The sequence below is a fragment of the Mus pahari genome, chromosome 3, assembly GCF_900095145.1.
Source record: "Mus pahari chromosome 3, PAHARI_EIJ_v1.1, whole genome shotgun sequence".
NCBI classification, from domain to species: domain Eukaryota; kingdom Metazoa; phylum Chordata; class Mammalia; order Rodentia; family Muridae; genus Mus; species Mus pahari.
Window position 1 is genome coordinate 1,143,253 of NC_034592.1, and position 14,954 is coordinate 1,158,206.

At 42.5% G+C, this 14,954-nt stretch overlaps 1 protein-coding gene across 1 annotated transcript in view; it reads right to left on the reverse strand.

The window, feature by feature from the left end:
- Rsu1 (Ras suppressor protein 1) overlaps nucleotides 1-14,954 on the reverse strand; it is a 190,619-nt gene that overhangs the window by 133,319 nt on the left and 42,346 nt on the right. Inside the window, exons 4-7 of the mRNA XM_021193255.1 lie at nucleotides 12,156-12,276; nucleotides 6,863-6,981; nucleotides 5,043-5,125; nucleotides 4,656-4,770 (exon numbers count right to left, since the gene is read on the reverse strand). Coding sequence (XP_021048914.1) covers nucleotides 4,656-4,770; nucleotides 5,043-5,125; nucleotides 6,863-6,981; nucleotides 12,156-12,276 — 438 coding nt within the window. The remainder of the gene's footprint in view (nucleotides 1-4,655; nucleotides 4,771-5,042; nucleotides 5,126-6,862; nucleotides 6,982-12,155; nucleotides 12,277-14,954) is intronic.

The window sequence follows — 14,954 nt, forward strand, 5'->3', positions numbered from 1 at the left end:
AGTCCCACCATGTGTACTCTTTGGTTGGTGTTTTAGTCCCTGGGAGCTCTGGGGGTATTGGTTAGTTCATATTGTTGTTCCTCTTATGGGGCTGCAAATCCCTTCAGCTCCTTGGGTCCTTTCTCTAGCTCCATCATTAGGGACTCTGTGTTCAGTCCAGTGGATGGCTGTGAGCATAAACTTCTGTATTTGTCAGGCACTGGCAAAGCCTCTCAGGAGACAGCTATAACAGGCTCCTGTCAGTAAGCACTTGCTGGCATCCACAATAGTGTCTGGGTTTAGTGATTGTATATGGTTAAGACCAAAAACTCAGGTGACAGCATATGCTGGCGAGGATGTGGAGAAAGAGGAACACTCCTCCATTTTTGGTGGGACAGCAAGCTGGTACAACCACTCTGGAAATCAGTTTGGTGGTTCCTCAGAAAATTGGACCCGACGACCCAGCCACTCCTGGGCATATACCCAGAAGATGCTCCAACATGTAATAAGGACACATGCTCTACTATTTTCACAGCAGCCTTATTTATAATAGCCAGGAGCTGGAAAGTAACCCAGATGTCCCTCAACAGAGGAACAGATACAGAAAATGTGGTACATTTACACAATGGAGTACTACTCAGCTATTAAAAACAATGAATTTATGAAATTCTTAGGCAAAAGGATGGATCTGGAGAATATCATCCTGAGTGAGGTAACACAATCACAAAAGAATACACATGGTGTGCACTCACTGATAAGTGGATATTATCCCAGAAGCTCAGAATACCCAAGATACAATTCACAAACCACATGAAACTCAAGAATGAAGATTGAAGTGTGGATACTTTGATCCTTCTCATAATGGGGAACAAAATACCCATGGAAGGAGTTACCGAGACAACGTGTGGAGCAGAGACTGGAGGAATGACCGTCCAGAGACTGCTCCATCTGGGGATTCATCCCATATCAGTTACTTTTGCATCATGCTGAGAAACAACCTGACAGAAACAACTTAAGGGAGAAAAGGCTTATCTTGGCACCTGGTTTCAAAGTGATTTCAACTTACCACCATGGCAATGACAGTCACATAGTAGTAGGCTAGGAAAGAGAGAAGGCTGCACCAGAAGAGTGGCTGAGATCTTCAAGGACACCCCTCAGCCCAACCAGGCTCAGCCCCATAAAGGCCACACAACTTGAAATGGAACTCAGAGCTGGGAAGCAAGTGTCCCCGGAGCCTGGGGTGATGCTGCTCGTTCAAACCATTACAAGGTACATAGACTGACATGGAAGCAAGTACTTTATACCAGAAATATGGTCTAAGTAACGCAGACAAGGAAGAAGAGCCAAAGAATTCCAGGCAAGCCTCTGACTTTCATTTCGCTGTTCCTTCACATGCTTGGATCTGACAAGTCAGAACTCATCCAGACTCCTTTGTTTGGCTGAAATTCTCTCACCAATGAGGTTTCCAATTACAAACTCTGGGTTTACTTGAAAGAATTTTCACAAAATCTTAGGAGCTCTTGCTTATTCCAATATGTAAAAACAAACAAACAAACAAACAAACTTGAAAATATACCCAGAAGATACCCCAGAGACAGAGAGGATGAGCTGAATGAGAGGGGGGGCTTAGTTCAGATGGTCATGCACACAAATAGAAGCCATTCCTACTGTGGTGCTCACTTAGTAATTCATTTTGCAAAGCCCATCTCCAGCACATTTTGCATAGTATTGCAGCCTCACTCAGAGACCAGCAAAGCAACTCACAGACCAGCCATGCGACTGGTCTGTCTCACTGTCTCAACACAGTGGTCAGGAAAGACGATCAGGAGGAGAGATTGACAGGTTCAAGTACAGCCACTGTGACTCCGGAGCTGAGTCCTTATGGACATGTCACCCCTCCCGCAAAGGTTTGTTCACCACTATCATGACTGCATTAAAGACTGCATGGAAAAGTACTTATCATAGTAACCTAGCATCCAAGGCCTTACTACCTGTTACTATATTACCAGCTAGCATGCCACCCTTGGCTATTAAAATAACCAAAACTAGGTAATGCTCAAAAAAAGGTAATTTAGAGTCTTCACCTATATTTTGGATTATTAACTAAGGCTTCCAAGACTTTCTTGTATATTTCAAACTAAAGTATTCACTTCAAAGTAGAAAAAGACTACCAGGCAGATGTGGACAGTGACATTGTCTAGGTATAAGCTTGTAAAAGCAGCGACATGGAAAGAGGTTTGTTTGTTTGATTTTAATTCTATCCCTAAAATAAAATAAAATAAAATAAAAATTGCACAAGTTGCTACTGGATAGCTTAAAGAAAACATCAAAGAAAACTGATGACATAGAATATTTCCATCAAATAAAAAAGAATAAAGTTAAAAAAATACATAGATTAAGCTATTCTGGTTTTGAGCACATTTCTAAGAAATTACCCAATAAGAAATTTGCCTAGCCTATACTTTATAATACCATATTGCTTGAAGAATTGAAAAAAAAGTCAAAGTGACAACCAAATGCATATTTACTTCTTCCAGCTTTACTAATCACACTAGCCAAAGCCACACGTCAGAAGCGCTGAGCGAGCTTCATCCTGTTACACAAGGTTCTGTCTCACACATGGAGTTTGGATTCGATAGTGTAGGAGGAGGTGGGTTATTTATGTTCTGTAAAAAGTCGCCAAGTATTGCTAATGCTAAAATCCATGGTTAACAATTACTTCCCCAAGCCTTTCCTTAGGCGAGTTTTCCATCTTAGAAAGTTTTCACTAAACAGCATGTGATAAGACCCTAGACAGGGTCCACTAAGCCCAGGCTGGCCTTGAACTTGGGACTGCCCTATTTCAGCATCTCAACTAATAGGCTTACAAGTCTGTACTGCAGCAACATCATCAACAACAACAACAACAAGATTTAGGGAGCTCCCTAGGCTTGGTTCTTTCTGAAGAAAGGTGCTAAGTTACCCCTGAGCCCTGAAAAATCATAAAATAAAATTAGTCCTCCTACCTCCAGCAGCAGGGCTGAAGGAGATGGGAGAAGTGCGGAGATTAGTGTTCATTCCATGAAGTCAGGCGACTGCTTGTCTTTAAAGCTTTTGTTTTTCACGTGTGTGCGTGAGTGTACGCATGCATGAGTGTATGCATGAGTGTATGCGTGAAGGTATGCGTGAGATGCATGAGTGTACACATGAGTGTATGTGTGAGGGTATGCATGATGTGTGAGTGTATGCATGTGTGAGGGTATGCGTGTGTGAGGGTAGGCATGCGTGAGGGTAGGCCATAGGTATGCAGGTTCCTGCAGGAAAGTTGGAGTCCAGGAGCTGAAGGTACAGGGAGTTGTGAGCCATCTAACACGAGTGCAGGTTACAATCATGAGTCCACTGGGAAAGCAGTAATGCTCTAACTACCGGGCCACCTCTCCAGGCGCCTGCTTACCTGTTATACAGCACTTGGCTTCAGAACCAGAGTTTCCTATGTGGGAACCAGGAGGCACACACTGCTGGGAAACTGCTAACGTGTGGCTGGTGCTGGGCACTCAGAACTCAACTGTGCCTGAAACCTTCCTACCACCTTTGTATCCAAGTTGTCACCTCCTTAAGTCAGTCAGTAGGTTTTGTTTGACTTGGTACTTTCTGCCAGGCATGGGGTGAAAGCGGGGGACAAGTGTGAAAATGTTCTTCCTCTCATGCCATCTTATATCCTCATTTGTAACAGCTGACCTTTGAAAAGCACCAGTCCTGTGAGCAGAGTGTTTTTTCTCCAACAAGTGTGAGTCAGAATGTTGTTGTTGTTGTTGTTGTCAATGTGCTAGATTGATGTGGAGAACCAAATAATCAAGAAATCGTATTTGTTCAAGAAAGCCAGGTGGCTCTATCAAAGGATAGAAGAAATGACAAGTCAGTGAACTTTGTGGCTTTATTGTTTCTGTTTAAAGAGTCTCACTGTGTGACCCACAGTGGCTTGTGGTTGGCCTACCTCCACTTCCCACATGCTGGCATTCTAAGTGCATGCCACCTATGAACTTGCTGCAGAAGGTCAATACCACTTCAGCATTGGGCTGAAGCTGTGGGTTCAGAGGTCATGAGATAGGGAAGCCAGATACCTGCCCCGGGCCACACAGGGACTTAAAATTTAGCTACCAGGAACAGGCCCAAGGAGTTACCAAAAGTACACATTTAACAATTCTCACTGGAGATGACATCAGAGCAGCATCAAAACCGCTATTAGAAAAGGCAAAGTTTCAAGTAGTTGTAATTAACATGGTTTATCACGTAGGTGAAACTTTCCGGGGGGGAAGAGGGTGGGGAAGAAAATAACTAACAGATAATAAGAGTATTGATTTGATAAAAAGGTATTACTAATGTAGCAAGATCCAGAAAGCTTAATCAGCTCACATACAAGTATTCTAAAGGAAGCTCTAACTACTAACCCCAAGCCCCTCTGATTATACCACCATGTTCTAGGCAATCCCTGGACAGCAATTTCTGAGATGCTGCCCCCTGTATCACAGAAGGTCAGTTTATAATATCAATAACAAATGGCCTTAACGTGATCAGAACTGGATGCCTGGTTGATGGGAGAGCAAGTGCCCAGGAGAGGAAAGAGGTTGGCCAGGGTTGCAATGCTGGGATAACTATTCATTGAACCCAGCACGGAGACTATGGACAAGCAACCTTACCTAGCTCTGGAGGCAGAACGGTCAGGCGGTTCCCCTGAATGTGGAGCTCCTTCAGCTGGGTCAGCTCCCCGATTTCCTTAGGCAGTGAGATCAGGTCATTATCCCTGAGGCTGAGCTAAATATACAAAAACAGGGAGCTGTCAAAACAATCTTTCACAAAGAGGTACTCAACAGAAACTCACACCCTCACCCGATGCCCTCTCTTCCTTCAAGGCTCGATCTTTTCAATTCATTTAAAAGTGTCTGTGGCTAAACAAGAAACAGAAGCTGGAGCTCTGGTTCATTCCTACAAAACAAACCTTACTCCTGCTCAAATTGACTCGATTCCACTCCTACAAGGGCTGCAGGAGTGAATTGATTTTCTAAGAATTTAGATAAATTACTTACTATCTGCAACTTTGTGAGCTTCCCAATATCTGGAGGCAGGATTTCAAAATCGTTGTCACTTAGATAGAGTGCACGCAGGGTGGCTGCAAATTAAACAGCAATATATAAGCAGGGTAGCATGGAATCCAACCGTTTAAGGTCTGATCAATACGAGGGAGCTGGCTTTGATAAATAACCCCGGCTTGGTGAAAAGACGGTGGCATGCCTAGGGCTCATTATAATAACAAGCAGGTCAGACCTAGATTTACTGGTTGATTGTGGCACTGGGACATCCAGGAAACATCTGTATCCAAGAAGACTGACAGGAAGAGTTCGGCACAGTTTCAACGTTTTCAGAAATGGTAGCGATTTTTCTCTCTTACACCAGATCGCGTTGATTATACCATTCGCATCTCCAGAGAAGGAAGGACTGCTGTGCCAGCCACGTCAGACTCCAGAGCAAGGGGGCTCTTGCATCAAACAGGATCTACTACTTCAGCAGACTAGCGCTTTCTTAGACAGATGAGTGCTAAGAATAAATACGTAGACGAAGGGCCTTCTGGTGATAGGTGCCATCATCTCGATTTATTGATCCCCTAATCAGACCACTCACTGCTAGCTTTAATGATGAAACTATATAAAGACAAGGGGGTTGAATGGATGACATGGATTGAAGAGATTGAAGTCCAAAGCAAGCAGAATGCCAAAAGTCACACCATGAACAGATTATACAACAATGGTGTGATCTCAGCCACTGGAGGATAAAATCCTCAGATAGTAGTCAACAAGAATAACAACAACAAAGCATGCTTAATTAGATGTACTTTAAAATAATGGTTTAACGGCTAGGCTATCCACCTCCATTCTAACATGGGTAAGGTTGACAGAATTGAATGTTAACATGTGTAGCAAAGATAATTTCCTCTGAGACCTGAGAAGATAATTTATAATTGGTTTCTCTTCAGAATATCTGGTAGAGGCCGGTTCAGAAGCAGCAGATTTTCTAGTGTGGGCATTATAACAAGCGGTTAAGGCAAGGGCAATCAGCATAGTGTGAGGCCAGACAGGTGTCCACGCTGAGGCCAAGGCCAGACAACTCTGTAGAGTGAGACCCTGACTCAAAAGGAAATGAGGAACAGATACAGAAACACAGGACGTTGCCAACAGACTCTCCACATGACACAGAAGTCACTTCCCACAGATGCAGAACACTAACTTAGAACACACAACCCTTCCCTAAGTATTTCATGAGTTGCTAGAAAACCAGTCATCCTGATTTTTAAGTGTATCTACAGCAAGAAATTTATGAAAAGAAACATTTGATCATCTGCAATTAACGGTTCCATAATGGTTATATACTACACTAAATCTGTCCGTATAAGGAGAGTTCTTAAAAAACTTAAGGATCTGAGCTTGGTGTTTAAGCAATTATTAGAAGTTTAAGAATAGGTAGATTTTAACAAATAATTGTCTAGAGTATCTTTACACAGTGTATTTCAGGGAATTAATAGCAACTGGAGAAAACATTATTTTATTTTTTGTTCACACTCTTTACACATAAGTCGAGATTCTCAGCTAAATGTGAGACCCGTGGAGGTAGTAACATCTCTCCTGGAAAGTTAATGTGACATTGCTAAGCCCACTCCGGCCCAATGGTGTCAGCCAGCTATACATCAAATATAAATACTGCTGAGCGATGAAGGAATATTCAAAAGGACTCTAGTGAAAAAATATATATGTCTAATAATTTCTCTTACGAGTTTCAGCACTGGCAAATAAATTTTTACTCTTAGGTCCAAAGTATCATGTTAAAGAGATTTACAGAATTAAAAGTTTCTCACTGAGGTAGAAGAAGTTTCCTGGAAGAGAATGTTCATTCAGGTTGTTGTAAGTTAAGTCCAGGACCTCCAGAGCCGGGAGGGAGCCGAATCCTCGAGGCAGTGTGTTCAACCTGTTCATTCTGCGGTGTGGAGAAACAGAAGGGACAAGTCACCTTTTAAAAAGCACATATGCACACAGAACACTGGAACCTGACAGTGTAAACCCAGTTCATCAGGATCAAAGTCGAAAAGCACGCATGGTTCTGCATGTACGGAATGGTACTTGATTTTTCATTGTATTCATATAATTTAACAAAGAAGGAGAAATTGCCACCTGTGTGTGTGAGTGTGTGTGTGTGTGTGTGTGTGTGTGTGTGTGTGTGTGTGTGCGCGCGCGTGCTGAAAATACACCAGGAATGCAAATACACACAAATCTACTCTCTGAGTGATTTTCAAATATAGTGAATACTGTTAATGCTAGTCACTATGATATATAACAATCTTTTGAACTTACTCCTGAATAACTGAAATTCTTGGTCCTTTAACAATTTCTTAACTCCCTGATCTCCACCACCTACCTCTAGTAAACATCATTTTACTCTGCTTAGATGATCTTCATATTTTACGTCACATTGCAATCATATAGTACTAATAGTTTAATAGTTCTACTCTGACAACCTATGCTCATGAAATGTATGGAAATTTTTAGTTATTACCTTCCTCCAACAGAAAAACTCAAATAGCCCTCTCCATACGAACACTTAAAATATCTTTCTGTCTAAAGATAAACTGATTCAAAACATGCATTTGGGATATTTGCTTTATTCCATCCGTTCATTGTAATGGGAGGGGAATCAACTTCCTATTTAACACCTCTGTACTAATGATCAGCATTATCTCTAGTTAGAATGCTGATTCTCAGAGCCTGGGGCACGGGGAGGCAAATGCGTTGTTTCAGGTTTGGGAGGCAATAAACTTCTGGAGACTGAAAATGTAACACTGTGGAAGCAACACTCAGGAATGACACACTACAGGAAGGTTAGGATCATAACTTTTATGATACATATATGCACATTTATATGTGGGCACGTGTGAGCATGTATGTGGGATGGCTAGTGTTGGTTGTCAACTAGAAACGCCTGGGAAAAGGGAATCCCGGGTGAAGAACTGCTTCTATCAGCCGGACCTGTGAGCATGCCTGGGGGCAGTGGTATAAGAAGGTTCAGACACTGGTGGTACCATTCCTCACACAGGGCTGAGCTGGTTGAGAAAGGGAATACCAGAGGAAGTGAGCACATAAGCAGCTTTTCCTGTTCTTTCTGCTTCACTTCCTGCCTTGACATCTTGCTTTGGCTTCCTCTGATGATCAACTATAATTTGTGGGCCAAATCCTTTCTTCCCCAAAGTTGTTTCTTGCTAGCATCTTATCATGACAACAGAGAAGCCAATTACATACATACATACACACATGTATATACATATACAAAAATCTAAGAGAATTTTTCGATATTATCTTTTACCCTTCTAGAACTTTATGTCTCATTTTGAGACTGCCTTTGAGAATAACTAAAAGTCCGTTTAAACACTGAATAAACAACTTCAGTGTAAGCTGACAGACACTGAAAAGGAGGAGAGACTGTGACATTGAAAATCAATCCAACCATTGATCATTCTACTAACAGACACAATGCTGCTGCCCACCTCAACCAATCCGGCCCCCTGAGAAATGACTGCGCAGAAGGGAAGCCAAGAGAAAAGTGGATTAGCAAGTCTTGGGGAGAGGGAGTCCCAGGCTGACTTGACTGGGGGTCTACCAACCTCTTAGACTACTCACCTACAAGAGAGAAAGCTTCCCTATAAAGCCAGTCAGTGTCGCACACCTGGTTCCCTAAGTACCAAGTGCTTATAAAATGAACTTTAGCAACAAACAAGTCCACAGCAGTTGGGTGAAGTTAGCCCCTACAGTGAAGTTAGCCCCAAAACTATAGCCCCGACAACTTTATGGCTTTTCATTTCTTGTAAAATACACAATGCACCAAGCTTCAAAAATTAAGAACAGATCAAAATTTCCTCTTACAGCTGGCCTGAAGCTCATTCATGTCTTGCAATCATCATAAAAAATGGTAAGTACTGCATAATTCAATGATTGGTGAGTGTAGCCTTTGGACCAGGACCTAACCCTGGTGCTGTGGTCTCCCAAGTGCACACTTTCATTTGGCCTGCTAACACTAAGCAGTCCTCTCCATCTTGCCTTAATGTGCACGTAGAAACTTCCATGAGATCCAAGAACAGAGATCCCTTTATTGAAACTCAGCTTAATTCCTTTCCCCAAAAATGAAAATTTTGTGGAAATGGCAACCTCTACGGAGCTACGGAATCAAACACTGAAAGGTGTCTTACATAATCAATAAACTTAGAGCTGAAGATACAAGCAATTCCAGAAGGGCAAGGACTTAACTAAGGTGCATGGTCATCAAGATTACCCTATGTCCTAAGATAGCCCAAGGTCAACTAAACCAGGCCTGAGCTTATGTTCTTCCCAAACCTGTCTCCAGCTCTAATTCTATGATAGCTGCCCAACACAGGAATCTAGGTAGGATCCCCTCCCGTCTGTAACTGTCTTGACAATTTCCCTTCTATATCATTCTCAAATTAGATCTCTCTTCTTCCCCATTACCACTGATCCAGATCACCTTGGACAAAGGTGGCTTTCCCACCAGCTCCTTGCCCTTTACCTCACCACCCCCCCATTAACCCTCTGCGCACTGAGCTTTCAGACAAAACTGCGTGTATTTCACATCCACTACCCTGTAGGACGAATTCCTACAGAGAAGATCTGCAACCAGAGCTCCACTGCGTAAACTGAGGCAGCCCTCCTGCGTCCCTGCCATCACTGACATCTGTTTGTTGGCCACTGGTGTCCCCACTGTAATGAGAGCTCTATGACAGCAGGATGATCATTACCTAAAAGGACTCCTGGAAGCAATCTGGAATTCAACAAGCACCCACTAGTGTGCAGAAGCCATTCCCAAGTGTCTGGGCTAGCTCTTGCATCTCACCCGGCCACCACCTGTCTCACCTTTACATTGAGTCCTACCAGAGAACTGTTACGACACCCCAGAAGGTGCACTGCTCTGAGCTTTGAAATGTGTCACTCTCTCAGTCTGAGATGGCTGCTAGCTTCATGAGTAGCTCATTCCCATGCATTGCTCAGGCTACAGCACTCAGCCTTTGTAGAGCCTCCCTAGAACCTCATCTATTGGCAAATGCTTTTCCTGTCTCTGGTTCCACCACAGCTTCATCAGTCGCATCACAACTGTGACCGTACTATGCTCAATGACAGTGTACCCTGCCCCAATCCTAAGATTCACACCTTGACACTCATTTCTGACCTCCTATCAGCAATACTGACATTGAATAAGCACTTACATAGTCAAGAAATAAATGAACAAATTAGTGAAGTATGATGATAATAATCACTAATGCTGTGTCCTGATTAACATGTATCAGGTCATAGTCCTAATTTCACGCTATCCAAATATGAACTGTGCATAAATATCCTTATAATACACTAATATATATGTATATGTATGTATACATGTATATATACAGCATACTAACATGTATACATATATTTTATATGTATTTCATAATTCTATAAATGGGCATCTTAACAGTAAAAATATATTCCTATGTTTAGCATTTTGCAGACTAGTTTACCATATGATTTAATGGGGGTTTTGTGTGTGTGTGTGTGTGTGTGTGTGTGTGTATTTGTGTGTAGTTTATGTATATGTGTATATACCTGTGTGTGCTGCTGAGCAGGCCAGAGAAGAACATAAAGTATGTGTCTTCCTTAATCAGTCTACACTTTATCTTTTAGAAAAGTTCTCTCACTGAACCTAATGTTTGCCTTCTTGGCTAGGCTGTCTAGCTACCAATCTCCCAGGGCCTGTGTCTATCTTCATAAACCTAGTGCCTAGATTATAGGTATACAAGGAAAATCCCGGTTTTTACATGGGTGCTGGGAGGGTTGAACTCAGTCCCTCCTGGTTTCAAAGCACACATTCTTACCCACTGAGCTATCTCTCCAGTACTAGGACTTAATCTTCAAACTAAAAAATCAACAACAAAAAACCCTCAAAAGAAAGAATGTACAACCCTTTCTTTTCTGTCTTATTGATGGGGATCCAGTATGGACACCAGCAACGCTGTCATTTGAAGTAGCGTTGTTCTCTCTTTCACTCTTCTTCCTCTCACAAGTTAGCAAATAGATACTCTTTGATCTTGCAAAGCTCATCTTTTAAACTGAGCTTCAAAACAAGAGCATCGAACCAAATCCTTCATGGAAAGAATGGACTAACAACGAATTCACAAACCCCATCTAAGACTGATAAATACCCAGCATACCCCACACCCCACTTAGCTCACTAATATAACTGCAATATCCAGTGGCTACTATTGAAAGGATGGATTGGTTTGCACAGAGACATGAATGGACAGTTTCAGCTAACTGCTATGACAGGGAAGATGGAAATCAAAAGCCAAAGTTCCACTTGCCATCCAGGGGTCTGATGGACCCAAATCAATAGAGGCCTCCACTGCACTCAGCCACCAAAGTCAGAGGTAATCAGGAGCAAATCAGGAGCAAGCTCTTGAGAAGAGCTTGACTGCCTATCTATGAAAGGAAAGTGCTGCATCCCACCATCTCCACCTCACAAATGGGAACAGAGTCAAGTGCTGGCGCAAGAACTCTGACAACTGCCAAGCAATACACAGATACAAGGTACCATTACTGCTCACTGGTGAATCAACATTCCCCTTTTCACCTTGGTGTAAAAGTGTAGGGTTTCCCCCCCAACACAGAAGAACACTTTGAAGTCACAGTGCAAGATTCGGGGCCACTGCCTAGAAGGAAGGTGTTTTTCTAACTATTTCTATGTAATACACAGAGAAAAGAGGCCAACAGTAGTCCAGCTTATCTGAACAGTTAATTCTATGCAAGTCAGTCCTTCCTTGGCCAACATAACAGACAACATTTTATTGGAAACAAAATATCATGAAAAGACTCCTTATTGTGCCAACAATTAGCTTCTCAATTAGGTTTAACTGGATATTCACTCCTGGAGAAGACTGAAAGGAAATATTAAAACAATAAGCCTTTTCTTAAACCTGACACATGAAAAGCAATTAGGAACCCACTACTCCCATGTGATAATCACATAAGCGCTTGCTTCCCCTTGCTTGCCCACAGCCAGCATTGGCTTCAGCTCATTACCTGGCAGAGACTTCCTCAAGCTCCTCCAATACTCACCCAAGATTCAGGTGTTTGAGTTTCTGAAGGCTGCTGATCTGGGTGGGCAGTTCCTCGATCTGGTTGTTGAAGAAGTTTAGTACCTCCAAGTTCTTCAGCTCTGCTACATTTGGCGGCACAGCTATGGGGATGGAGATGTTGCACGTGAATTCAAGGAGCAAAGGATGGTAGCCACACGTTTCCCTATCAAGTGAGCTCAAACCCCAGCAAGAGAGCTCAAACCCCAGTACTGTCCACATACATTTCATGGGTTTTCTTACTCTCATGGGTCAAAATTCTTGACCAGGTGGAACGGAAGTGTTTCCTTTTGTGTGATTAGATCAAACTACCTGGCAGGAGTTGTTTCTGAGGTACAGAGGGGTGGAAAGCAGAAATGAGGAAGACATGAGCCCCACGCTGTCGGCAGCCTCTCAGGGAATAGTACACAGCACACACTTCCATGCTGCAAGCATGACAGCTTAAGTTATTTTCTTCCTTGTGGTTGCTTGGAACTGCCAGCCGAAGACAGCTAACCCTAATGAAGGAGGGGACACTCAAGCTTCTTAAACGATCCCACATCTGAGGAGCTGTCCTTCTTATCATTGAACTCAGTCGCAGCTAAAGCTCAAGTACAATACTTAAGTGTTCCTCCTTTCTGATTTTGTCCTTTTTGTGACACACACACACACACACACACACACACACACACACACACACTAATAATTGATCAATACATTCTTACATAAAATTTCAAAGAGCCCACTCAGCAGCATGCTGTGAACCGAGTGCAGCTGACAGATGAAGATATCCACTTGGGACCAGCAAGGCATCTCCTTACCTATAGTCTACCATTTGAATACAAGTTAAGAGCCTCAAAAAATAGAGCCAACCCTCTATCTCTACATTGGGGGCAGAAATGTTGAATGAATTTGGGGTACACAAAATACGAGCAGCACTTTTTCCCCTTTCAAATGGAAGTGACATGACACTCCAAGGTGACCACCTAATTCATACATAAGCTGGGTTTCCTTAGTATTAAATCACATCCAGAATTCTCGATCAACCAAAGATCAAAAATATGTACAGAAAATGGTGCGTCTGTAATGACCTTACACAGCTGGCTCTTCCCCTCATTACTTCCAAGAGGGCGCAGTTTAACAAGCATTTGCAGGCTATTAGATATTGTACATTGTTTAGCAATGATTCAAAGTGCATGGAAAATAAGCATAGGATATGTGCATATAATGTGCTCTTTTATATAAGGGACTTAAGAATCTCTGGATTTTGGTAACCAGGGCTCTTCTAATCAACTTCCAATGACATTGAAAGACAAATGTTGGTGGCACAGGACAGAGAGAGAGAGAGAGAGAGAGAGAGAGAGAGAGAGAGAGAGAGAGAGAGAGAGACTTTTCAATGTATTGTCATTTATCTATCCTACTTGCTATTTAATTTTTCTATGAGCAAGCACACGCAGCTTGCCCGTGGTTCATGGAAACTGTAGTACCCAAACTTTCCAGATCACTAAGAATAGCAATTCGGCCTTGTCCTGTACAAGCAAGCGGGTCACATCTTATATCAACACGCTTCCTTCCCAGCCTGCTGGTTCCCTCTTCTTCATCCGCCCTGAAGGCTGGGAAAGACATTCTGCTGGCCAGCATTGCTGCCTCTGAGTTAAGTCTGAGTGCAGAACCAGGAGTTCTTGTACTTAGAACCCTTGCATAGCTCTCTGAAAATTCCAAACATCTGAGATATGGAGTCAAACAGCCATCCCAAGACTGGCACTTGGTTACTCCCAGGAGAGATAAAGTAACGAAAAAGGGTCCAGTGTTAATGTTCATTCTGAGTCACCATTTTCAACATTGAGAAATACCCCAGGTATGGATGACCTAATTTCTTTAAAAGGGAATGCTTGGGACAATGAAAAGGACATGCTTTCATTGAAAGGAGGGATAAAGATAAAGACTGGAATATACCAGAGCCAAGGACAGGTGGCAGTGGTCCCATGACAGAGCTATGCATTAACCCCCAAAGTGGGTGGAGATGAAGGGACTGATATTTTATGAAATAGTCTGGGCAGTTGGGAAGGAGCCCAGAGTGACTGTGGATACTAATACAATACTAAAAGCCTAGCGTGCACAGCGTGGCTGCAAGCATATTTCACGTACATATGCTTTTGTGTAAATAAATGGTGTTCAGTTTATATGAGCAATTACTGAGAAAGCCATCAAACTTTACCCTCAGGGTCACATGTTCCCTCCACAGACCGAGGTAAAGGGCAGCCACCGAAGACCTAACCCTTTCCCCTTGTCCACCCTCGAGCTACCACTAAGCCTACACTCACTGTAGTGATCCGATTAGCTTGAAGAGCAATAAAGAAAGTTACTGAAACCAAGAGAAAATGATGATCTCAATTTAGCCACAAACCAAGAATAATGTGGCCAGAATTACTGCTGCCTTCCTAAACTTATCCTGCCAATGCAATTAAATGCTGGTCTAAAGGTATCGCCTCTTTGACAGGATGAGAGATTATTTCACTCTCTGTGCTAAAGCAGTCCAATTTAAAGCCACCAATTATGTTAAATGTGATTTAGGACTTTGTTTTGTGGACACAAACAATAACCCCACATTCAATTTACCAAACTTCTCCCAGCCTTTGGTGTGCATTTGAATGTGTTGTGTTAAGACTCCATTCACGCTGAAAGGGAAGAAAAAAATGCATAGCTAATATTTCCCTGTAAACTGCAGAATTTTTTCATCGGCCACAGTAAAAATAGAAAGAATATAACATTCAGACTTGTCTGGACAGAAGGCCATTCATCC